The 26,630-nt window shown below is 38.2% G+C and overlaps 1 protein-coding gene and 1 long non-coding RNA gene across 5 annotated transcripts in view; one reads left to right on the top strand and one right to left on the bottom strand.

Moving 5' to 3' along the window:
* LOC306818017 (anoctamin-4-like) overlaps positions 1-26,630 on the bottom strand; it is a 48,821-nt gene that overhangs the window by 9,323 nt on the left and 12,868 nt on the right. For 2 of the 3 annotated variants that reach the window (XR_013778113.1, XM_079335349.1), the window contains exons 4-18: positions 17,957-18,163; positions 16,996-17,144; positions 16,618-16,767; positions 15,402-15,502; positions 14,847-14,891; positions 14,633-14,764; positions 14,330-14,436; positions 13,101-13,156; positions 12,835-12,956; positions 12,322-12,456; positions 11,439-11,535; positions 11,219-11,279; positions 3,799-3,881; positions 1,481-1,621; positions 399-563 (exon numbers count right to left, since the gene is read on the bottom strand). Coding sequence is in view for 2 of the 3 variants with exons in the window: in XM_079335349.1 (XP_079191475.1) it covers positions 399-563; positions 1,481-1,621; positions 3,799-3,881; positions 11,219-11,279; positions 11,439-11,535; positions 12,322-12,456; positions 12,835-12,956; positions 13,101-13,156; positions 14,330-14,436; positions 14,633-14,764; positions 14,847-14,891; positions 15,402-15,502; positions 16,618-16,767; positions 16,996-17,144; positions 17,957-18,163 (1,751 nt within the window). In the remaining variant the exon portion in view is untranslated. Of the gene's footprint in view, positions 1-398; positions 564-1,480; positions 1,622-3,798; positions 3,882-11,218; positions 11,280-11,438; positions 11,536-12,321; positions 12,457-12,834; positions 12,957-13,100; positions 13,157-14,329; positions 14,437-14,632; positions 14,765-14,846; positions 14,892-15,401; positions 15,503-16,617; positions 16,768-16,995; positions 17,145-17,956; positions 18,164-24,274; positions 24,729-26,630 lie in introns of those variants that run through there. The other variant, XM_079335350.1, reaches the window with a different exon arrangement.
* Positions 6,200-9,880, top strand: LOC306818019. 2 transcript variants are annotated; one of them, XR_013778114.1, is made up of 3 exons: positions 6,200-6,660; positions 7,665-8,403; positions 9,535-9,880. It is a non-coding gene; the product is annotated as an uncharacterized lncRNA (long non-coding RNA). The 2 variants fall into 2 exon arrangements; XR_013778115.1 differs by having other exon boundaries at positions 7,662-8,403.

Raw genomic sequence — 26,630 nt, 5'->3', positions numbered from 1 at the left:
CAGGGGAAAAATAATTTGCCTGCCCCACAATGTAATAATTAAAAAAGTGACAAACCAAAAAGTTACTACGTTTTGGGCCTCTCTTTATGACAAGGAAAGGAACTAGTCCACTTTGATTCAAGACCTAAAAATCTCTGGATTTGCTTCAATATTTACAGCTATTGGTATCACTTTAACATCCCATATCTGTCTGGCTCTATTGTGCATTTATCAACTGTAACAAAAACAAATCAAGACAAAGTTTCTAATATATGTCTTGAGCTTCTAGTTTGTTTTGCATGTTTATACATTGACTGTCATGTGTCCTATGATTTGTCTTATGATCATCACTGCCTTGTTTGTCATTACTTAACACTTTATCTCTGGTTCAATGCCACTGATGAACACCAAAAGCTCACCACGTTGAGGAGCATGATGATGCAGAAGTTGATGCAGACTGCTGTTCCTGTGGTCGCCACCTGAGAGTTATTCCTGATCAGAGCCCAGCCAAAGGCAGCAAAGGTGCTGACGGTAATCACACGATAAATGACGATGCCAAACACAGCAGCAATCACCACCAGGATCTGAGGAGATGTAAAAAAATAATTAATAAAAAAAATACTCAGAGTCCATTTTTTTAATTATCAGGAATAGTCACATGTATAAAAAGAGATACAATCTAATTTTGTGCCAATCATATTTGCACACTCCAAACTCCTTTTCGTGGTTACATTTTTTTGCGTTTTGTCGCATCCATCCCTGCGTTGGTCTGTGTCATTACCTCAAACATACTGCCAGCCGTTGTTCAGGCTCAACTGCTTTGCACAAATTGGTGGGCTCCTCTTTTTTTAAATTGATTTTTTTTGTCTTTTTCTGCCTTTTTTTTAAAGAGCTAGAACAGAAACCAGGTAGAGAGAGAGTGGGTACCGATATATGGGAAAGGAGCCACAGCTGACCTTTCACCTGACGAACCGGGGCTGCCTGTCCTCGAGATCTGAAGTATGACACTACTGTACTGACATCCTGAAATACACCTGACAGTGATTGCAGCTCCTTTATTAACAGGCGAAACTCTCCTTGAGCTGTCCTTATTTTTCAGGAGTGGATGGACACAAAGTTTATTTTTTAAGCTGTGAAAGAACCATTAAATCATATTTACTGCCTGATGAGTACGAGACGTTTTGTCAAATGTGCACAAATGAGCGTGCAAGGTGTCTGTGGAAAACGTTTTTTATCGGATTATGGATCCAAAGAATGCATCTGGAACAGATACAGTGTGTAAAGGCCTCAAAAACGATCAAACACTGACTGAAAAAAGGCATAAACTTTTGTCAAAACTGACTCCTATGCAAACAAATACACCCACACATGGTGGATTACTAATGATAGTCATTTTCTGCACCTACAATCAGGATATCCAGTAAAAAGACTCTTCAGTCTGAGTCGGGGTACTGAAATTGGCACAGCTGCTACTTGATATTTGTTCAGTGAAGAAACTCACCATGAAGAAGATCCCAGACGCTGAGACGATGAGGCGGCTGTATTTGTCGGTGAAGTCTTGGTGAGGCTCCGGCTTTCCAGAAATGGGATTCATCCTCTCCTTCTTGGAGTATTTTGCCTCAAATTGGGGTCGAATTTCCTCCTGAAAGAAAAGGGTAAGAAATATAAGCAACTCAAGCAGTGAAACTAAGTTATCAGGCATCAATGCATGCTTGAACAATACTGAGGATAATCATTCCTTTATCTTAGTGTCAAAAACAAATCATTAAAAAAAACCCAGTATCAGTGCAAATCTCACATATTCATGACTGAAGTACATCAATTGTCTAAAATTGCTGTTTTAAGAGTTTTTGGTAATTTCATGTGTTTTAGTGATTCTGTGGAGAGTTAAGAAAATTTCAGCTGTAACACAATGAAATAAGGAGTGACATAATGTAAAAAAAGAGGTGGCACAAAATAAAATGCTAACTTCTGGAAAGAGCCATTGTGACATTTCAAGAATGGAATAATAGTTTTCAGACTGAATTATTTATTGTAGGTCCTGCCAGGAGTTTTTAGCTGGTCTTCAAACAGACTGATATAAATAGTAATGCCTGTATGTGAGCTACAAGAGCTGAGATGTGTTATTTCTATAGACAGAAGATTTAATGCTGTTGGCGGTGGTGGTGGTGGGGGGGGGGGGGGGGGGGTGTCGCAGGAGGAAATCAACGATATGCTTTAGAAACAGCCTCTTTACATTTTCCGAGTCAAAGATTTAAGTCGAGTGAAATAAAGACGACAGGATGAAACATTGTCATCAGACAACACTACTCACAAACTAAGTCAGCACAGACATAAGAGACATACTGTTTTGTCCACAGGGGGGCGCCAAAACACAACAAACTAAATGTTCCTCACAGGAGCTTTAAGTTTTTGTCTTACATAGAGTTTGGACTCGATGCACTTTTTAACATTTTGAGGTTACAACAAAATATAAATGATATAATATTTAGAAAATGTTTGAAAACTTAAATCAAGTGATCTGTCTTGAGATGTTTGGTTTGTAAAACCCTTTTAAATTGTGATCATAAAAAAATAATGATTTAGATTTTACATAAACAAGTTTGAGTGGACAATCATGAAGCCTTTTTAATCAGTCAGTCAATCAATCCAATTCATATCATGTGTTATAGACAACACTTGAGTAGTAGTATAACCAAGCTGCAGTTTTCTTACTGACCACACTGGGTGTATTATCACTGTGTTGTGAGAACCAGATGAACGCCCAGAAAAAGAAGTGTTAAGCGGTGCAAAGTTGTCCCATATTGTGTTTCAGCACTATTGTCCCCAATCCCCAATCCCCTGCTAGCCGTCACTCACGCTGCTCCAGGATGAACCGGGCCTGACTACGGTTCTTGCAGCCAACATAACGTTGTAATACAACACATGAATAGCTTTATGTAATTATGAACAGTGCTTAGTTTACAAGACTGGCGGACTAGAAGGAAACGATGAAGGGGAGTCGAGTCCCTGTCTGCTCATCGGAGAACAATGCAGAGAACATGACAGCTAATTCACTGACGTTGTGGCTTATTTTGAGTCATTTAGTCAGAGAGAGCCAGAGCTGATTTGTCGATAATTAAGATTGAAAAAAAAAAGGCTTAAGGATAAAAGAGTAACGCAAAAAATATAAATATTTGCTTTTCATCTTTTCAATGCGTTTTGTACTATTACTTGAATTCATGCATGCCATGAACTGTGCCGTGCCGAAGCACACCTCTTCAAAGCGTGCCAGGGCCAAAGAAGTGTATCGTGCTTGATCATGGATCAGAGCCCTCACAATGGTCAGACGAACTGGACTTTAGAGGTGAAGCGTCCTAGGGCACGGTACGGATTGCAGAGTGCGAGTGTGCTCTCAGAGAACATGTTTGATATTGACTGACAGATGAAGGTTGTAGGTTGAGTCACCAGAGAGGCAAGAACATTATCAACCGACAAAAATGTCTTTAACCAAATTACAGTGCAACACTTGAGTTTGTGATAGCTATCTCTCTGTGAAAAGTTGAAACAGAATTTCAATACATCATTAATAAATCAGAAACCGACTCCTTTTAAAAGCAAGTTTTCAGTCTTTGAAACCTTTTTAAATGAAGCCAGCAAGCGACAAGTCTAAAAATCAAGCTACAAATAGAAATAAAACATAAATGGCATAAAGTAAATGGCTTTGCTTCATTACTTTTTGAAATGTTTTGAACAGAAGAGTCTTCATCTTCACAGAGCTTTTGTAGCTGCAGACTAAATTGCAATAACTGAAAAGACCAAAACGAGGATATACTTCACCTCCTCTTCCTCCCAGTCGATGAGGTCCCAGTCGTATGCGAGTACGGCTCTGCGTCTCTTCCAGAACTCCAGGAAGACGGTTGCTGAATGATATGAATAAAACAGTATTAGATGTTTGTGTAACTAATGATCACAATTTGAGGTATTTACCTCCTCATAAGGTTCACTGTTAAACCCTTTGAATGTCAGGTGTCTCTTTGAGGGTACCAAACCCTGATTTGAGTGCTTAGAATTAGTATTCTAAATAAGATAAGATGAGAAAATCCTTTATTCATCTTACAAACTGAGAAATTTAATGTTACAGTACCAAAGCAGGATAGCCGTACAATAGTCTCACAAAATAAAATGATATAAAAATATTGAAAAGAAGTTCAAAAAAATATATGCATCAAAAATAGTTAGTTGGATTAAATTGAAATTTGTCTTACTTTTTAGCTGCTCTCTACTCCAATAGCTCTGTTTTGTAGCCCCATATTACGTTTTTTGCCATAATGGGGGAGGTACTGTACAGTAGGATTATTAGACTGTGTTGAATGCTGCTTGAAATGGGTTTGAAGAGTAAGGAAAGATGAAATGAAACAGTAAAGCAAAACTGAAAACAATGAGCTGAAAGACACTAAAATTCTGTGTAAAGCTATGGGAAACTTGGACTGAACAGATGGAAATTAATTTCTTTTCCATTTCTATAAAGTCATTTTTAATGCTCGATGTCCTCGGGTAGTTTTCAGACAAACAGAGACGCTTTGTTACTTTAAATTTTCCAATGAAGTGAAATATTTGATTATTCAGTATAGAAGGAGGAGATTTTTGTACAGGACAAAATAAGCAAAGAGACTGGCCACAGGGGGCGCCAAAGTCAAAGCAAACAGGAGCTTTAAAGTTTAGAGATATTTTTCTAATATTCCTTTAAATATTAGCCTCTCGATTTTACAATTGGAGCCGATGTGATGGTACAGTACTGCTACATTCTTTCTAATGGACTGCAGGGGGAGACTTAACTGGTTGTAAGAACAAGGCTGCTGTCTCGAGGAAATTCTTTAAAAAGGGATGATGTTTATCAAAACTTTCACAACCAACTCAAGCACACATTACGATCCATCAAATACAGTATGATGCTCTCCTTCATGTGCTGCAGAGAATGCTGAGAGGATTGTGGTTTAGGAGCGCACCCTACTGGACAAATGACACCAGAAATTGCCCGAAACATTTGTTTTCTGTGTTTTGTTCCGAAAATAGGTTTAATATCAGCACGTCAGGAAAAAACAACAATTTAACTGTAATGGGCGGCCAAATTTTATTGATAACAGGCTCTACTTTAAATTGTACGTACTTTTAAAATATTATTATGATTTAGTCACATAAAGAACCAGAGGATTTTGGCCACTTAGCATCATATGAGTTTGTTTGCTGTACGTCAATATCTAATTTGAAAATCTTACAGCACTAACGAAATTCAGGTGCCAACGTGCCCTTCTCCGTGCTGCTTGTTCCTGTTTTACTACCTAATGTGGAGAGAAAGCTCTCTGCACCTCTGTTCTCTGCCAAGAGTTGCGCTGTCATGCTGACAGAGCACTACTTTACCCACATAAAGATGATGACCTGGGGGGGAGGGGAAAACTTCAAATTTTATTGTGAGGCCAGAATCACAAAATGTGATACGAATTTCAGAACAAAGCTTACTCCCTGCATGGAGCTGGCAGAAACAACTCTTAAAGAAAAAAACAACAAAACCTGCATACTCTTTGCGCATAATGACTCCATAGATGTGGATTAGGTGTCGAGCAGCTAGCAGAAAAAATTTATTAAACTAATTAGAGTACTATTCACAGACAATATATGTTAAAGAAATACAGAGGCGAAATTGTTTTCCTGATCATTAAAGTGTATGCATGGCCACTTTCATTAATACTGCAGCTCAGTCGCCACCAGCTCTCAGCAAATGGTAATTTTTTCACTGTCATTTTGCGTGGCTATTAGCACCAGTGTTTGTGAATCAGATGTTTTTTCGCAACAAGGCTGATTTACATATAAATGGGCCAATTTCCCCAAGAATGACGACTAGTTCATCAAAATACACACAAAGAGCACAAGTAGACAGAGACACAGTTTGCTCAGTTCTGTGTGCATTTAAACCTTTGATTTATTTGCACAGGTTTGTACAGGGGTAGAAACCATTCAAGCCTTTTGTGAGGAAGACCCTCAATTTCTTATTGCACACCACACAAACCCCAAGGGACAAAAACAGTCAGTATCAGTGTTAGATATCTTTCATTGTACCCCACCATTTTTCCTATAAAAGGACAGTACAGCTCATGAAACACACAATGATTTAGAGGTGAGTCTGGACTCACCATTGACTCAGTCAAAAATATGACTTCAGACTGTGGTGACATTATAACAGGGAAAAGTGTCAGTGGAGTGTATTTAGCTTGGGTGTTTACAGCAAATAATGACAGTCCTTCTCATTACGACATGGACACAATATCGGCATAGAGAGCAGGTAGTCCTGAACAAAGTCCTGTGGATAGCTTACTTATTGCTAAAGGGTTCACCTGGCTCAATACTGCAAAGAGGTCCAGCATTTGTGAAGAGGCTTCACACTGATCACAAGCTTTGAGCTAATTCCTTTAGTTTTATTACTCTTTTGTGTCCATCTCACATTTTGAACGGGTAACATGTTTTGAATGTGGAGCTCTGGCTGTCTGAGGCCGAGAGCACTGCTTCCCATGTGGGGGCCAGTGGGGGAGCACACTTCTGAGGAACCTTAATGAAGTGATTTCAGCGGATTCCCTGCTGCAGTCGAGCTGCAAAAATACGTCCACTTGGACAGCGGCAGCAACACGGAGAAGTTAATACTATAAGGTCAGAACATTGCTCTCAACCTTTCTTTTAACTACATAAAAAACACAACCTAAAATGTGTGTTTGTAAGTATTTGTAGGTATCAGACTGAGCTCTGTGCAGCTGTGAGAAAATATTTCCTCATTTTAACGTGTGCTTTGGTGGGTGTTTTAGAATAGATTAAATCCTTGTCTTGAAGACACTCAGCTGTAATCAGCATTGTATACAGGAGCCTGCGTGAGCTTAAAGTTCAGCATGTTTGAGCGGTGCTTATAGTGCTGTATCTTATTAAAGGTTGTTAAAGTTAGATTGAAGTCAAGATAAGAAACAGACTTGAGCAATTCAAGTAAACAATCAGCTTTTCTTTAACCATAGATTAAACATTTATTTAGCAGTTACATAACATGTAAATATGTCTTTTTCCATTCACAGTAGGAGGCCATCATTTTCACAGTTTATGATAATTAATCACTAACTGTAATAACTATAGTTTTGATAAAACATGGACATCACCCGTTGGTTTCTGAAGAGGCTTTTCGAAGCCAAAGTAAAAAAGTAAAAAAGGTAAAAAAGTGCAGGCCTTATGTCTCATGGAAAACAGTTACAACAAAATAACCTGCCTATTAAGCCCAAATATACTGTATGCAAATGTAGCTGTAACTTTTAGCCTTTAGAAAACCAAAACTGATTTTAAAACCACATGTAACTTTATTTAGAAAAGAGCAATTCCACCACAACAATTTTTTCTGAAGGAAAAAATGTTAATTACTGGTAAAAAAAAAAAACAAACAAACAAAAAAAAAAGAAACATTTTTTTTATTTTTAAATGTGGGATCTAACTTGGATTCACTGACTTTTGCAGCCCGCCTCAAGTGGCCACCTAAAGAACTGCAGTTTTTTTCCGCTCCCACTTTGGCTTCATTTTCAACCTGGACGTTTGTTCTTGTATAACATAGATGTCATCCTTTTCTGTACATTTTACCATGATGTCATTAAAACAAGCTCATTTCTCTTTTGATGCAGCAGTACAGGACGTGACCAATGGGACTCCTCCAGGAGCAAAACCTGACTCTGGGTTCCTTTCAGCCAGAGATCACCCAATGGGAGTCAGAACCAGAAGTATCTACAGCTGGTAATGTGACCTTTCCAATGACAATCTTACAAGTTAGCAGTCATAATTCTGTAGCTTTAAAAATGTTTAGCCTGTCAGTGGTCAGACTTGTGATAAAGATGATTGCAGATTTAAGGTTTAAGATATATTATGCATGCTGACATTAGATTAACATTTCATAAAACATTTTTCTTTATGCTGAAGCTGCTCTCACTTCAATGTACCGGCAGTTCAATATAAAACATTTATATGTGTGAAAGGGATAGGGTTTCTACCACAATAGACGCATTGTCTGAATATGCCTGAGAGTCTGAATTATTAACACACACTCCTACAACAGGGCCGGCACTGCTTCCATTAGTAGATTTACTGTGTTGTCAGAGAAACAGCATTCACTGACCACGATTAAAACATTTATTATGGTCTTTACTTTTAAGTTATGTACTTTATATTAACGTTTGTGGCTACTATACAAACCCTCTCTCTGTCTGTCTTCTTCACCCTCAACAGTTAACAACACCATCATCGTGCTGGGCGTGTTGACCTTTGCCCTGCAGCTGTGTTTAGCTCTGTTCTTCATGCTGAGATGTTGGCGATTGGACAACAGAGTTCAAGAATCTCTCAAACAACCAGAGACTCTTAAAAAGCTAATGGGTGAGCATTCACAATAGAGTTTGTCCTTTTCTAATGTTGTCATTCAAACGTTCTACTAACATTAAACATGTAATCAGAAATAAGAAAGTTAAAATGCGTCTATGTTAACATGCTGTGATACTAATGTATGCAAAACAGTGCATTGCAAAAGTCTGAATTTATTGCAATGCATACGATTTACTTTTAAAGAAACCAGCAATGTTTTCTCACTCAGATTGTATACATCTAACCCCTTCTGGTGGAGGCCTGAATTGTCTTTCACATCATGTTGCTGGAGTCCCATGCTGCTCAAGTCTTCCCAAATGTTGGCCCCGCTCAGATTTATCAAAGTTAATCAATTAATCAATTTAGTGGTGAAAAAAATGATATTTGGATGTATCTTATATTGAAATGAAAATATGGGAGTTGTGTGAAACTTGAAGTATAGCAAAAAAAAAGATAGAAAGTGAGTTATAGCCTGAATGCAATCTTTCATTTTGGTGTATTAATCATGATTAATATTGTTTTAGCAATAGTGAAAAATCAGATTTTTTTCCCCATAGTGTCGAGCAAGTTGAATTATTCTATAAATAAATAACTCATGAAGAGTTATTTATTTAAGGAAGAGTTATTTATTTAAGGCAACAACATTCATCAACATTCATCACCACTAAGATGAACTGATTGATAGGACAAAGATCATCCACAGTTATGAATTAGTGATGTTACTGAGCGACTAATTCAAGAGTCGGTCAACAAACTGGCTAGTTTAAAGTTGAGAAAAATCATTAAAAAGTTGAAGAGAAAGCATTTCGAGGGTACGATGCCAGATTGGCTTGAAGAGTGTGGTGTACTTAGCATTGCTATTAAAGCTAGTCTTTGGTCCTTCTTGCACGAAAACATCCACATGCCTGTGCTGAATGAGACTACAACAGTTTATACTAAATATGTTTAGATAAGTGAGAGAAGCAGAATGAGCTCTGTCTGTCAACATTACTGCCTTCTCACTTCTCTTCTGAAGTTTGAGAAGATAATTAAAAAAAATCCGTGCAGGAAGGATACAAACCATTCAGTAACTATTTTTGACTGCATACTTTTTCTTTTGAAGCATGATAATTGGTAAATGTTCTGTTTCTTTTGGTTTTCTCTAAGCTAAACCAGCCACCTATCAGCTACATGACAATGCTTCTGCTGCTGCATCGCCTGCCATGTCTGCATCAGGTGAACAATATGAGCCAATCAGAAGCTCTCTGTTTGGACCTTCTATACCCTGGGACCTCGTCCAGCATTGACAGGCTGCTCATCTGCCTCATCATTTTTACAAAAATAAATTAAAATGTGGTCTGTTAAGGTTCACTTTATGATGATTATGATAAATGTAAACTTGAAAAACTAATATGCATTGAATTGTGTTTTAAAATGTAGTTATGACCGTTATTTTTTGTACGGACAATGTTTTACAATAATGAGAAGTTGTATACAAATAAAAGTAATTCTGAACTTTTTAGTCATTTGATATGGATGCTGGGTCAAAGCTCATTATGTGATGTGAGATGTGCTTATCATTGTGACGTACCAGCTGAAAATGATCACTCAATCAAAAGTATTCAAACCAATCATTGATGCCTTTAGATAGATAGATAGATAGATAGATAGATAGATAGATAGATAGATAGATAGATAGATAGATAGATAGATAGATAGATAGATAGATAGATAGATAGATAGATAGATAGATAGATAGATAGATAGATAGATAGATAGATAGATAGATAGATAGATAGATAGATAGATAGATAGATAGATAGATAGATAGATAGATACTTTATTGATCCCGAGGGAAATTTGCTGTTAGACTTTAAGAGTCTAACAGCAAATTCTTTTAGTCTCTCAGTCATCTGCATCGGTCATGGATTGGTTCAGTCACAGGCTGTGTGTAAAACTACATAATATGTACTGTCTACTACCTGCTAAAATATATTGCAGGTTATATACAGTATACCAACTTGATGCTGTCAGCAACATACTAAAAAACGGATCACATGACCGGTTCAAGCTTTGTTTGATGAGTTAGCGTGAACTAGCACGACCATCAGTCTGTAAATATACTAAACAACAACATGCAACTGTTACTAACACAAATACGTAGTCATTTTAATATAATTTGGCAAGATAGAAAATGTTCGTATTTCAGCATGGAACTTTTATTTTAAGCTGATATTTGACCGGCTGACAAGCTCTGCGTTTCGACAGTCTGAGAGCCGCAATGCATTGTAAGACGGTTTAGTCATGACTAGTATGTTTCTGTTTCATACTTTAAGATTTTGTCCGATATAGTCAACATCCAGGTATTACTTGGATACACAAAATTGCATACTTTGATTTTGGATCATCATCATGTCATCATTAAGTATGAACAGTAATAGTTGAATAGTACGAAAGAATGCAGTTTTGGACGCATCCATAGTCTTACTTTCTGCAGCAGAAGGCAACTGTTTAGAAAAATATAGCTATCTGCAAACCACGGCACATCAAGAAAAACTTAAATGACTTCCTGGTTAACAAAGTGGATATGTCGGGTGTAGTGTCAGATATGTTTGACCCTGCAGGTGAAGACCAAAACAGAGCTATAAGGAGAGTACATATTGGATTCACAGACACTCAGTAAGTTTAATAAATTAAAATAAATGCAAACTTCATGTTTATTGGCGGTCTAAAAAGAACGTTTTTAATAATATGAGAGAAAAATAAAATAATAAGAACAGCAACATGATTGCTCTAACACCAGAAACACCTGGGATAGAGATTAGGTCGATAAATGTAACATGTTACTCACCCCAAACAGCCATGAATACAGCAAAGAAAACCGTCGCCCCATTGTCAAAGAGATGTGTAACCTGAGAAGAATATGGAACATTCTTTACATCATTTAAAAATAAGACAAAATCAATGTATTATCCTGACCATAACAACAACATTTTAGCTGCACATACAAGGGTAAAACTAGCAAAGTCTGGAGTGGTGAACATTTTGTGACCTTGTTGTGGTGACAGTACCTTGGCGTAGATGCAGCTGTCTGACAGCTTCAGGTAAGGGCAGTACTGGTCACAGATCGGGCACATGATGATGTCAGTGGCCTGGCAGATTTCTTTACTGGAGAAAAACATTCAGCCAATCAGAGTGTTGAATAGTTTACATTTCAACATAACAAAACCTCATACTGTACTTAATAAGCAGCGACAGATGAGGATGATCCAGGATCCATTCTGCCCATCCCCCTACTATTCTGACCATGTGACACCTTGCTTTGCCTTTTATCCTCTCATTCTAAATGTGCCTTTATTTATCATGCAGATATCAGCTGGTGGTTACACGTGACAATAATCTTACTGCTAGTGTAATGTAATTAACAATATTCTGCAGTATCCTGTGGTCTGCAGGTGTAAACATAGCTAAACGGAGTGCTTCAGAATCAGATATATATATAGTATATTATTTGTAAGTAAAGTTAAAGTTCGTTGTTGGGGATAAACAATAACTGTTATAGAAATTAGGCAGCTTTTCACATTAAGCCTGACTCAGATTTCAAAATAATATAGTATACTATTTTTTTTTTTAAATATTATATTTGCATTGACATTTATTTCAAACAAATGTTTTTATTGCAAACAAGATTTTTTTCATTACTTCTTTACACAAACACCTAATTCCATTTTAAAAGACGACATGTCACACTCTGCTGCCTTATCTGTAATATTAAATAAGATATGCTTTAAGAAAGCTGACTTTTCATTCAATAAACCGAATGTCTAATCTGCACTTATTGAAGCATTTTAAAGCAGATATGACTTTTTACTCTACAGAAAGAAAAATCTATGAATACAAGCGGCAGCTCAAGGGACAAATATTTTTATCAGAGAAGAGAGGAGGTGTGTTTACCTGACCTGGCAGTGCTCCAGAGTGAAGAAACCATACAAGAATACCAATAGGCCGACCAGAGCCGCAGGAAATAGCATTCCCGTGTACCAGCCGAGCCAGGCGAAGTACAGACCAATCTTCTCCCCAAAATACCTCCTGGAACCACAGCAGGGTAGAGGAACAGGTGTGAGCTCCTTTGATTTCATATGAAATAGCCTTATGTGTTAAAACAGTACGTTGTGGCACCAGCAGCCTAATGTGGTTAGTAAGTGTGCACACAGAGGCTATAGTCCTCTGTATATGGTTCTAATCCGACCTGTAGCTTCCTTCCTGCATGCCATTCCCCACTCTCTCTCTCCACTGTCCAATCTCTAAAATAAGGGCATAAAAAGCCCAAAAATAAACCTTAAAAAAAGAAGACAGCTTGTTCAGGTTCTGAGAGGGTGAATTAACCGTGAATTCAAAAATCAGTATTGTTTCCACAACCTGTTGTGCTTTGATTTAGAATGTGTTATTTACAATCACTGAAGGTACCTGATGAGGTCCAGAGGTTGATATTTGTACCAAACCCCCCACCAGGCCCAGCACTCATACAGCAGATGTCGCTGGTTTTCTGCTCCGTGTGTTCTGATGGAGTTTTTGCTGTGGTACCTCCCCTGTAACAGACAGACAAGCACAAACACACAAAAAAACAGATACGGAGAAATGTTAACCGTGTACTATTCCTCACATGGAATCAATTGAAAAAACAGAACCCAGATGACTCGTCAACATCTCCTAATGGAGATGAGCATAATTACCTCATGAAGAGGAAAAGCTGCTTCATATGAATTATTGCTCAAAAGACGATTAAGCCCTTGAATGAAAAACAGAGAAGTGAGAGTCAAGATCAGCAGATGCCTGATGCTGTCGGTGAAAGATGAAAGATACAAGGTATTTTACTGCTCATTAAAATTCAAATACTGTTAAAATATGTTTCATTTAGTTCAATTCAAACAGCATGCACTGCAGTCAGAGCAAAGGGAATTTGTAATAATACGCGCTAAGTCTGACCTATTCTACGTCATGCTGCTTAATCCGTTTTCTAAGGTACTGATCCTCTCTGTGCGATCATAAACTGAAGAAACCTCATTAGTCTTGCTGAGTGGAACAGAAAAGATCCCAAACGTATGGGACATTGTGTGAGAAAACATTCACAGTTAAACACCAATGACCTTTGCATCATGGTACTGTAAGCTTTTATGTGGTTTCTAATTATTATTCATACCAGTTCTACACTCTGTTTTTGAGAGATATGCTTCACACACACATACACTCAAATTACACACATGCACAAAAACGGACCTGTGGACATGCATTAATGGAGAGATGTCAGAGTGGGTCTGCGACACACTGCTTCCGGGAGTGCAGCAAGAGATGTTGGGGGTTCGACAGGACTTGGGAAGTGACCAGGCACCTCTCCAGCAACAAGAACAACTTCAATATTTTGGTCCACTGCAGGTCTTAAACAAGGTACCCTTTGGTTTCCACCTCAAGTCTGCCACTGCCTCCCTGTTAAGTTAGCCAGTGTTTATTCTAGAGTCTGTTGGGGCCGCAGGAAAGAAATAACTGGGGCCCTACAACCCACATTTATCACTATTATGTCTGCCACTGTCCTAATGCTTACTCCTCTTCCTTTTTCCTGTTTTTGTTTCCTCTCCAATAGACGGATAATTCCTCTTAATTCTTCTTGGTTTTCTTACTTTCTTTCAAAAATGTTTTTGTCAAAGGCATTGTAGCTATACAAACTAGAAAAAAAATGCACGTTTGCATTGTACATCTGTATTTGGCCTCACGTACAGACCAAGAGCATTCCCTTGATTCATGCCATCCGGGGTATCAACAGCAGATACAAGATCTGTACTGAGACCAAAAGGCTTTAAATCCTGTTAATTTGTGCAAATATTGAATGTCACATTAAAAATGTTACCGTTTCCTTTCATTTCAAATATGTCAATAAAGTTTTATAATGCCTCGGGAAATAACTCACCCATCTTATTTTTACCCTCCTCATATTTGACACGCTGGAGGATGTGGTGGACGATGCGGCTCCTGGTGGCGTTGTTGAAGAATGTGTCTTTGTTGTGGATGATGAAACTGGGGTGAAATGAACCAGTTATTACAAATATGTCTGCTGTGACTGATTGTATGTGTAAAGGGCGTATGTGTGTGTGTGTGTGTCTGTGTGAAAGAGAGAGGAGCAACAGAGAGCATTTCAAGTAGAAAAAGTGTGAGAGAGGAAATAGAGAATGTGCAGAGAAAGATAAAGTTTAAGTAAAAAAGTAAAAGTTACTGATGAATCCGTGACCGACTGAAGGGGGCGGTAAAGCTCTCGTTTTCCTCCAGGTCAGGCAAAGTGTCGCTGTCAAACTTCATGGGTTTGCGGGGAAGCCAGCCACGAAATTTGTTGATACGTTTTTCCATCCTGTGAGTAAAATGTTAAATTAGATCTACAAGAGGAGAGTTCATCAAATAATATTATGCTGCATCTTTGACCGGACACTCACCTGCTCATGAACTTGTGCCGTCGGTTCATGTAAAAAAATTTCCTCCTGAAATAAATTCTGAAAGTTATTTTGGAATTTACTCATGAAGCAACATAAATTATAAGCATGGTAAAACAACTACTCCTACTATGACTGTAAGTGTTTTTATTGTCACTGAACATTTGTTTTTCTATGACTGTTCCCAGATGATGCTACTCTGAAAAGTATTGCTGCTGATAACAAACAAAATTATAGTGCTATAATTAAGTCCTCTGAGTCTGTCTTTTTACTGTAAACTATCGAGCATGGAGCGAGAAGGTCCGAGCCACCCATCCCCTTACACAGAGGGGGCGCAGTCAGACACAACTCATTTACATTTAAAGCTACTGACACAGAAACAGCCTGGCCTGAGGGCTGTAATAGAAGGGTTTATAGGCATGATCAAATACAGGATCAGAGTGGATTTAGAATAAGAAACTCCACTGACATGTTTTGGGGACGAATGAGACTTATTTAAATGGGTTGAAAAGGAAGATAATATGTGAAACTAATTTACTTATTATTCTGTTGTCTCACCTAAAAGGCATGCGAATGTTCATGAGCTCTGCATAGCGACAAAGAACATCCCATGGAGCATGAAGCTTCAGAAAAATCACATCACTGTTTGTTATTGAGGCCTGCAAGGAAACACACACACATTTTGTTAATTTGTGTTAATTAAAAGACTGCAAAATGATTTGTGACATAGCATATCAGCAACAACTCAACAAAATTATGTTGTAAAAAAAATGGTAAATGTTTCTTTCAGAGCATTGTGCCTTTGTCCTTCCAGCTGTACATCGACTTACATTCAACAGTATAGATGTGTTTGTTTGCTAGTTTCTACTTTCTTCCTCACCTGTATGTCCTGACAGAGTAGGAGTGAGTCTAGAGGTGCATGAATCAGGAGCTCACAGGACAGAGATCTAAAAATAACCGAATGACTCCATACAACAAACAAAGATAAGTGGGCTGTATGTTCTACATAATGATGACCTTGATGCCTCAGCATCAGCATATAGTGGAGAAGGAAACACAAAAAACCCTGAACTAAATAATCACATTTTCCATTCTTTCGAGTGACACTTCGGCTAAATGAGAAGCAACAGGGGGGAAAATTGCCATCAGCACATTTGTTTTGGCTCCTTAGTCAGTTCACCAACAGACATCATCATAGCACTAAGCTTTCAGACCTTAAACAACCAAGCACACAGGCTCAGAGAGTTTTAAAAATCTGCAATCTGGCCATTGAGATTACATGCGTAGTAGGACCAGGCAGTAAATTGCTTCTTCACACGAATTAGTTTCAACAGATGTCACGTTGCACATTGTGAATGCAGCTGCACGTTGGCCAAATTATGCTCTGAGAAGCTCATTCTCTGTCTGAGCAGGATGCAAACAACGCTCCTTGCTCAGTAATTCCAAGTTGCCAAGCTATTTTTGGATGACAACTTGACCAGGGTTGCTTCCACTGCTGCATCACCGAGAACTGGAAGCAGAAATATGTCTGTCAGCACAGACATGGCATCAAGAGATAACGATAGCCATCTAGAAGTTTCTCTTGTGGCTGAACAGCAGCAGCTTAGAAATTAAAAACTATTTTCAATTTGCATGGAAGCAAAACTAGGCCTCTTTTGAGCGCCGGGTTAGCTAAGTTGCAACAGACCTGGACGCAGCAGGAGTGATGAGGTGCACACTCATTTTGATCAGACATTAATTATATACTTTCTACTTCTACCGAAACATTGTTTACCTCCTTTTCCATTTGCAAGCCTTCTGCACGGATGTTCCGTTCAAACACCTCCCTCTTCTCTGACAGGGAGCTGGACTTCCTGTAGACCAGGATGTAGTCGATGCTGCTCTTTCCATCGCTGAAACAAAGGCCGCTGGATTTACTCCTCAACTGAGAACAGACAGAGTCAGAAAAGAAAATGTCTTTCCATGGAGAGGATGACTTCATCATCTTGATTTAAAATGGTTCAATTTTTATCATGTATTGCGTAATGAATGAATGACTAAATGGATGTTAACCTGACTGTTACTGTACTATTATACTGGTATAAACTACTCTTTTTATCTCATCTTTAGATTGGATGAAGGAATTAGTTTGTTTTTTAGTTTTATCACTGACCTCCGGGAGCCCAGGATCAGACTTGGAGTTTTCGTCGAGGATGCTGCTGTGGGTCCCCGGATTAAGTAAGGTGGAGTCGTCATCTCGAGACGGGCTGCTGATGTCCCCTGACCTCACCCTCTCAAGCAGCACATTAACATCCTTCACAGCTGGAGGGAAGGAGAGAACAGTATAATAATGTGATGAATATGTGTTACCGGGACTCAAACAACTTTTGAGAAACACATCTGTGTCCTCGGAACTGGTCGGCGTTCTAGTTCCTAAATGAGGGGTGGCAGTAGCTCAGTGCATGCGCATAGGATCCTGTCTATGTATGTGCCTATGTGTGTGTTGCATGTTCACATGAGTGTAAACGCCTAATTTGACCTTGGGGATCAATACAGTAAAATAAAATTAAAAAAAATAATAATAATAAAAAAAAAACGACTGAAGTTGGGAGCAAACAATACTGTAAAAAAACAAATTTACTTATATGCCATTTTCTTCTTTCACTTAAAGCAAACCGATAAGTTAATGACAAATCAAATACATTTCAAACTGAATTTCAACCAAATGGACCAAACCTGAAACCACAAAAATTAGCTGAAAAGAGGCTAAAACAGTCCTAAAATTATAGGATTTGGCTGGAATTTGGTCATTAAACTCTTTGGTTATTTCACTTGCAGTTGTTGCATTTGTTAAATAATTATTATTTAAATGTAAAACAAAGGAGGGTTGATCTAAGCAAAACGTTTCTATTGTTGATTATAGTATCTTCCTTAATGCAGCTGTAACTTTATCATCTAGAATGGTGACATGAGATAGGAAAATGTCAAGTTAAGTCTTTAACCAATCTTATAGTGGCTTCTTTTGGTATGAATTATGCTAACTTCCTGTAAAAGTGGGTTCTGTCACCTTAATGTTGTTGTTGAATAGAAAATTTAAGATATAGATAATGTAAATAAATATTGTCGGTTCTCACCGAGGGGAGGCACGTCGTCTTGAGTGCTGGAGTCAGGGGCTTCAGCCGAGGATTCCTCCATGATGATGTCTGCCTCCTTCCCGCAGGAGGAGAAGGCGAGGAGTCTCTCCGCTGCCTTGAAGCCTGAGGCCGACGGCTGCAGCGGAACTCTGCGTTGGTGGGGGCTCTGCTGTTGGGGCTCAAACCCATGAAGAGATAAACTCACACCTGTGGGACACAAACATTATAAATACTTGAAATGACTTGAGGTGAGCACCACCTCTGTCAGCGACTAGACGAATATTGAGTCAGCATTGCTTTAAACAATTATTAATACTATATATAATGGTAATTTTCTTGTACAGTTCAAGAGCATTTGGCTTCAGAATAAAAATACTTTGTTACACATAAAAACTCAAATCTTCAAATTCCAGACAGATGTGAAAGAAAGATATACAACAATAATGATATGATTTAAAATATAACAATGGTTCCATAACATTGTAATATCTTTAAAACTTTAACTACACCACCCATGCTGTAAAAGGGGGCATTATTGAGCCTCATACGAGTTGCCACCCAACATTAAAGAGAAGAAGATACAGCCAATCATGTCACAGGGAAAAGGGTAGGGAGGCTTACAGATGTTTGGAATGTAGCAGCTCCAATTAGCTATGGCGATACTGATGAAAACACTCAGCCTAACTGCTCAAAGCAAGAAGAAAAGCCACTTCATGAGTTTATGGATATTTAGGCTATAAACAGTTAAAAAAAAAAAAAAAGCAACAACCAATTGAAACAATGTCACCCACAACCCACCAAAGGCAATACATGGCACTGCCAAACAAGCGTTGGTGGACCCTCAACGAACACCAGGCCACTAAGTGTTACTCCACGGCAACAAACCCTCATGTCAGGGTTTTCCAGCAACTTGCACTGAGCTTATGATTGTGAAATGTGCCTTTACTGTACTGTACTTTGTCAGTAAAAGGAATGATTTAACCAAAATTAACCTGGTTTCTTCAACTTTCAATCAATTTGTCTTTAACATTGAATAATATACAGCTTTGTCTTATTGTGCTCTTATTGGTTGTGGCTATTTAATGCTATCACTGTCAGTCACAACAGAGTTCACACCACAGAGTTAAGATGTTAAAGCTTTGGGTTTCTTTCGTGTTTGGCTAAAACTGCTGACAAAGCAGTACCTTTGATTGTTCTGCTGATTTCATCCTGTATAAGTATAGTGTCCTTTACTAAGAAATACAATATTTCTGTCTTTGACCATTAACATTTAAAAAAAATAAAATAATAGTCTGCAGTGTGCTGTTAACAGTGACAATGTGTGAAATGATTGAAATAATGGATCTTTAAACAAATTGTCATGTTTACCTTTCGAGATCATAAAGAGACTGCAACATTAAATTCAATTTAGATTGAAAAATGCAGCTGTTTGCGTTCACACATGCAGCTTCCCCCTATACATATTCAGATATGTTCAGGAGTTTTGGGTATGTGTAAAAACACCACTATGGATCAAACACCATTCTGCAATTACCTAGGGCTTCTGTCGACCATCACCACTAAACTCAAGGCTATTGGAAAATTCATGCCAGAATTTTGTTCAGAGTTTGGCCAGTAAATGCAACAATTAAGGAAAAGAACTGGGTCACACAGCCACTTGTAAACCTTTTACCTGCATTGTTGCTTTAGTGTCAAGCAAAATAGAAAGGTGGAATGACAGAAAAAGCAGAAAAGAGAGCGAAAGAAGTATAAATGAAAGAGTGACAGCTCAGTAACTTTTATCTCCTAAATAAGGAACTACTCTTGGAGTACCTTGAAAATCAAGCTGATTGTGTTCATTTGTCAACCAAATTTGGGTCTTCAGATTAAACCAATTATTCAAAGATTACCAAAAGAGCTTAAATCAATTCGACATGTCTGTATGTTTTACTTCAGTTCTCTGGGGAATTCAGGAGAGGTGGGCGGCTGTCTCAAAGGTTTTACGTGCTGAGTTCTCGTTTGTGACATAAGAGGTGACTCAGCTTAATTTTTCTGCTGAGCCGTAGTGCAGGGGACGGAGATAGAGATTGGGGAAGCGCCTTGGCTCTTAATCAGCCGTTGATGCTTCAGAATATTGGAGCTGTTGTATGCAGCAAATAGAAATGTGATGGATTTCAGAGTGAATAAAATAACAGTGCTCTCTTCCTTTGATGGAGTCACAGTAAATATTTCTTTACACAAGGGTTCAGCTATTCTATCAGATTTAGTTGCCGGACAGCTGGGCTTAGAAAGAGATACACCTGATAAAACATGGATTGTCTTTTTTTACTGAAGAGAATAGAGTCTACAGTGTTTGTAACTGCTGTAGCAAACTCATATCAAAAGGCTGATTATAGTCAGCTCAATTTCAGTTAAGTTGCCCATAAACAAGTCCATCCCCTACATCAGTCACATTTTTCAACATGAAAGAGGCAGGTTTATCTGCTTCCATTAGGGACCTACTGTTATCTTGAATTAAAAAATTGCCAGCTATTGATCTAAACAGAAAAAGTAAGGGCAGCAATCAAAGTGATGTTGTGAACTACCTTTTCGTTTCAGATTTAGCTTTTGGGCTTTTTATGCCTTTATGGGAGAGACAGAACAGAGGATTGTGTTGGGGCTTTATTAAGAGGTTTGAGTAAGTAAACATTTGTGCAGCTCAGTGTTTCCCCTCGGTTCACAGCTTTGGGGAAGACACCGACACAAACACTCATGGTGTTCACGTGTTTCTTTTAATAAGAGCAGTCAACATAACAATGAGCAATTATTTAAACTGTACATTGAACTAAACATTGGACCCTTTCGTTTTTATGACAATTATCCACAAAGTGTGCAGCTTTTGTCACTGCAGTGAATCTTATTGGGCTTCTCAGAAAGTCAGAAACGTCTGCGCGCTGTCCGTCCGCTGGTGGGATTGTGCTCATTAATTTGCTCTCCTCAGCACCCATTCCACACATTTTTGTTCTCATTAGAGGCAGAGAAAAAGTGCTTACTATAAATATTGCCTCTCAGTGGACTGACACACTTCATATTAGCTTCCATGAAGCTGCTTGGTCGAGTCAGTCAAAGGCCAGTCAAACAATATCGATCAAACTTTAACGGCCCTTATCAGTAATCCAAGCCTCAACTGAGGCTAACACGTCCGGTGTCACAGACAGCTCCCTTCAGAACTTGTAATTCACAGTGTTTCTATTCTGACATGAAATTGTTATTCCCACATCTTATAACACCTAGATAATATTAAGAGGAAAACGAAGTCACCGCAGGCCAAGGAAACATCCACAAACTTTGAGCTAGTTAACAGTTTCTCAAATGACTCTTTTTTTTTTTTTTTTTTTTCAACGACTGTGTTATGCTATTTACACAAATCAGGCATGGAGCAACTATGTAATTATTTTAAAGTTGATTCAACTCAAATACTGTCCGACTATTCGTCTTAAAGGAAAAAGTCATAATTGAGCAATTTATTCAAGGTTTACTTCACGTTACCCATTGCTTTAGTTGAGTGGTTATCTAAGTTTAACCTGACATAGCCTTATACAACACATCTCCATTTTCTAGATCAAAATAATTCCAAACTACTCTGTATTGTTCATGTTTACATCTGGGTAGTAGAGTATTGCATTCTGGCAGCATTAATCATCCTGAGCTCCAGCTCCAGCTAGTGGTGGATGGCTGCTTTACATCTTATTGATAGTTTACCTGCCACTGTGAACCTGAACTATTGATGAGTTTAACTGAGAAGTAAACCTGGGGCTTTAAAATCATTTCAGTCTATTCAGTTTAACATGTGTCTGTCTTTGCAATTTATCCATTGAATGTGTTGTTTAGGAGGACCAATAGAACGGTGAGTCTTCCAGCTGATTCCATTGTATCAATGTCCCCAGATGAGTTCTCTTTCAAAAATTCAAAAAGTCATCAACCGATTAGTTGTGAATCAGGTCCTCGGGTATTTGGAGCAAGTAGCTCATGTAAATTAATACATGCAGTAGTAAGTAGGCTATGCTTGTTATTTCCGTGTGTCAGATGCATATTTAATAAGCACTACTTATCAGCTCCTCTCATTGACAGGGTGTAGACTTTAGGTTCTAACAAATGTTAAAATATATACAGGATAGCATTGCAGGACTTATAGGATCCAGTGTTTTCAATCAACATATCTTTATCTCTGCTTTACAGACTTTAAACATCAGAAAAAAAAGCAAATCTTGCAAAAATCTGGCTTTTATGCATCACCAAACAACTGGAAAATCCTATGATGGATTCAGTAGTAATAAATGCAACCAAAAATGATGATCCAAATCTGTATCCGACAAAAGACTGCATAAAACATGGACGTAGTGTCAGTGAAGTTACCCATTGGTTTCTGAGGAGTTGTTATGAAGCCCAGCGTTGGTTGTCACCATATTCGAAATGCTATCCTAAACATAACTTTTGATTAATCATATCCAGCAAAGCGGTAGAGCTGTAATACTTCCACCTGTCAGTTTTGAGAGCCACTCTCCTGATTTTAGACAAATATAGAGAAGTCTTGAGTAATAAAAGAAGCTCAGCCCCCAGTTTTTGACATTTAAATGAGCTTCAGATTTTATTATTCGACTTCATGGGGATTCCTTGGCTTTTGCAGCAAACACCAAGTGGAAACTCGAGGAATTGCAATTTATTTGCCTTTTTTTCATCGAGAAGTTGCTGCTGGATTCAAAGTGGAAGTAAAGCAAACTTCCAACATCCTTGCATAACTTTGACTGATGACCAGTCAAAGACTATGACCAGTGTTAAGTTCATTGAAGTAGGAGGTATGTGAGCTAAGCTCATTATTTGTCGATCAACAACCAATGGTCTGTCCATCTGTCTCCTGTGAGTGGCTATTTAACTGTGTTAAAAAGTAACACCTTAATTAAAAATTGGTTTACCTTAACCATAATTACTTTACACTACAATATTGCAGCACGGTTTGAAAACACCCTCAGCTAATAAGAACTTAATTTTAACTTGCTGACCCCTGTGGAAAAAGCCATGGCTGTTATCTTTTTGCCTAACCTGTCCTCTGTCTATGCAGAGTTTTCTGACACAAAATTGCTTTGCAGTTTCAACCAATTACTTACTTAGAATCATGTTATCGTGTGTCATCATGATTTAAGTTAATCTAATTTGACAAACACAGAAAAAAACAAAGCCTTGGTGCTCCCCCTAGGGGGCACAAACCCTAGGGTGGGAATTAATGATAACATGGAATAGGTCACATTTTTAAGTGTGTAATAACATCTAAAAAATCCTCACCAAAGCTTTATTTAAATTTGTGAATTCTGATCATTGATCAAATAATTAGTTTCCTTGGGTTTGCAGTGCACAAAGCGGGATCTGTCTCGTAATAAGCAAAAATTTGCTGTGCTTTCGTTCGGACCACATGTAAATGTATTATTATTTACATGTAATTTACCGTACAACAGGACTACTGCAACACAAAAGTGAGATCATGAACCTTTTTCTCCTCAATTTAAAATTTGAAGATACAAATCTTAATATTTGTATTTTTATTCCACCTTTCATGCAAAGATCGAGCCCATAGAGATTGACAAAACAATATCAGCTCAATAAAATCAACACACTTGTTTAACAAAGAACATTTAGTTTGTTTTATTTTATCAATTAGGACTTTTTAGTCATTTAAAGTCATTCTTAGCTAACAAACACTCCCCAAGAGCTTGGATCATTGCATAACACAAAACCTAGTCTGCAGACGACAGCTCATACTGAGAGGAGATTTTAGGGCGGAAAGAAAAGGGGAATGGTAGGCAGTGGGTGTGTGTGATGTGTTGCTAAGGGGATCAGGTGTCAGTTACTTTTGAGAACGAATCGTTCTTACAACCTTTATGGCTTACATTGATGGGGGTCGCATGTTTGTCCATGGAAAACATGCAGGTGAAAAGTCTTTCTGCATCTGCTACTGATACATGAAAGGCACACACGCTTATACAAACACTTCGACACAAACTCGTCTCAGTGACGTGACCCATTTCTGTGTTTTTACAACTGACACACAATGGAAGATGAAGTTGAAAAGATTTTAAGGAAATTGGAGAATTACTACAGAAGACTGGGAGCAGGTTGGGAAAAATATGTCACTGTGTATATGTGAAGGTCAAATGCTTGCATGGTCACTGGTTGAGACAGATGAAGCGTAAAGAGGAATATGAGTAGGACACGAACAGAACATGAGAGAGAGCTGCGTAAAAAACAACCATCCACTCTTTTGAGAACCAGAAGCCCTCGCTTCAAGACAACTTGCAAAACACTCACCGTGCGGAGGAGGAGCAAGGTAGAGAGACTGCTTCACCCCTCAGAGTGGAAGAGGAAGCTGTGGGGAGGGGGGGAGGCTTCCAAGCAGCCGCAGCAGACGCCAAAACAGCCGGAATAATTCCCCCCATACGCACACACATGCAAACCACACACTCAGCGGTCACCCCAAGAAGCAAAAACCTCACTGAGGAAATCAAACAAGCATGACATCCCATGAGGGAAACCAGCATCCCCACTTTTTACCCCTCATCACTGCATTTGCCATCCAAACATAGCTTTACATCCAAAGCCACACACACAAACACATTCACACAAACGGATCAGTCATATCAGAGAGGCTAAGACCAGGCAGCAGGAAAAAAAAAAACGCACACAAGCTGTCAAAGATCTTCTCTGCCGCAAAAAAAAACCATACACAAGCATGAGCAGGATGTTTACAGTGAGAGGACGAGCGAGGCAGAGAGAGGGAGAGAGGGAGAGAGGGAGAGAGGGAGAGAGGGAGAGAGGGAGAGAGGAGGCGCATGCTGCTCATCATAGTCTTAATCAGCCTTACCCTGGCAGCCAATCAGTGGTCTAGCTGATTCAACAGCAGCCAATCAGAAAGGAGGGCTGGCTTTGTCAGTGTTGCTGTAGCACAAAACAATGACAGTTGGCACTGATGACAGTGTCAGTATGATCCTCTGATGGTGACTCAAGGGCACACACACACACGCACACACACACGCACGCACACACACACACACACACACACATTAAATGACAAGTAGGTATCAAAGGAGTCGTCCACATTTTTGTAAGCATAAAATAAGACCTTAGATGTAGATATAGAGTACATTTTAATACAGTTTGCAGGGACCCTCAAGAGACCCATTCATAAATCCGTTTTCAGAGTAATGAAGCACAAAATGCACCAGCTACCATTTTACAATACAACCCTCAGTTTAGATAAAACTTAAATAAGACATTAGCAGCTGAGGTCATCAAAATTAAACATGTCTTTTCCACTTTTGAGAATTCAATTTTGTCTATCAGATTTTGTTTCTCCTCTGCAGATCAGAAAACAACCTGCAAGATAGCTCTAGAAGAAAATGACCATTGCAAGAACATATTTTCTCTAGCTCCACTATTTATAGTTGTAAGTTTGAGTACCAGAACCAGAACCCTCCGACTGTAAAGTCATTACCAAAACACAGACCACAATGCAGAACCCAACATACACACGGGTTATATGAAACAATATTTTGTTTTGTTTTGCTGTAAACAACATTTCTCCCAACTTCAAAATAAAATATTCTCATTTGGATTTCTTTATATCCAGGAGATTATAAATAGCTGAGATATAAAGAAGTTGGAGCATTTTTCAGAGGTCAAATAATGTAAAGAAAACAAATTAATGAATATATTCAGTTTGATCATTCATTAAAAATCAACAAGATTTTAAACCTTTGTGTAAATAGTTCACTCACAGATGCAAAAAACAACGACTTTACAAGCTAACACCCATCCATTTCTCTATTTCTGCCTGTCCTGTAAAAATAATATCGCTTGAAACATCAGCAATCACACAAAGAAAATATTGATAGATTATAAACATAAACTCTGAATTGTTTCTTAATTATGTTGTAATCATGAATTTAATTGCATTTTAAGGTTTTTTTGAAATGCCACAGAGCAGTCCACAAAATCACAAAAGCCTCTTTTCGACCAAAGGCCCACAGAACTAAAAGGTTCAGGGACTTCTCTTGAAGGAACTAAAGGTTCCTGCGGACCACGGCTGTCTGCGTTTCCACCGCTGCCTGAAGTTCTGGGAAGTTTAAGCAAATCAGGCTGCATGGCTTTGCAAATGACTTTATTGATTGAAAGTGAAGGGAGACGAGTGTTTAGTGTGATTAAAGAAAAGAAGACTCAAAAACAATGAACACTGGATACCTCACTCCCCTCATTTCACCAAGACACACCAGGAAGATAAATGATATAAACCTCTGCAATGAATGTCTTAAAGTTATTGCGGTAAAGTATTTTTTTGTGATTATGACATTTAAACTTTAGAACATCTGATTTGCTTTAATTGTGAATACAGAAGATCTTTGAAATTGTATTTCTGAAACAGCTTTTCGTCACTAAAGTTAGTATGTTATGATATTTTTTTAAAGGAGAATAAAAAAAGAAAAAGTATACAAGTTACTCATTATTTTACACAAAATATTTTTGCAGAAGTCAAACCATGTAGTTTCATTTCAGTGAATTGGTGAATAATGTAAAATACACTCAAAGTAAAAATAAACAAGTTTAAGAGATTACCCTAAATCCACATCAAACCTCTGACTCTTTTGCTTACCTTTGTTTTCAAGTTTAT

The sequence above is a fragment of the Symphodus melops genome (genome assembly GCF_947650265.1).
Source record: "Symphodus melops genome assembly, chromosome: 22".
Lineage (NCBI taxonomy): Eukaryota > Metazoa > Chordata > Actinopteri > Labriformes > Labridae > Symphodus > Symphodus melops.
The sequence above is the reverse complement of the archived record's forward strand: the minus strand, read 5'-3'. Positions and strand labels throughout refer to the sequence as shown.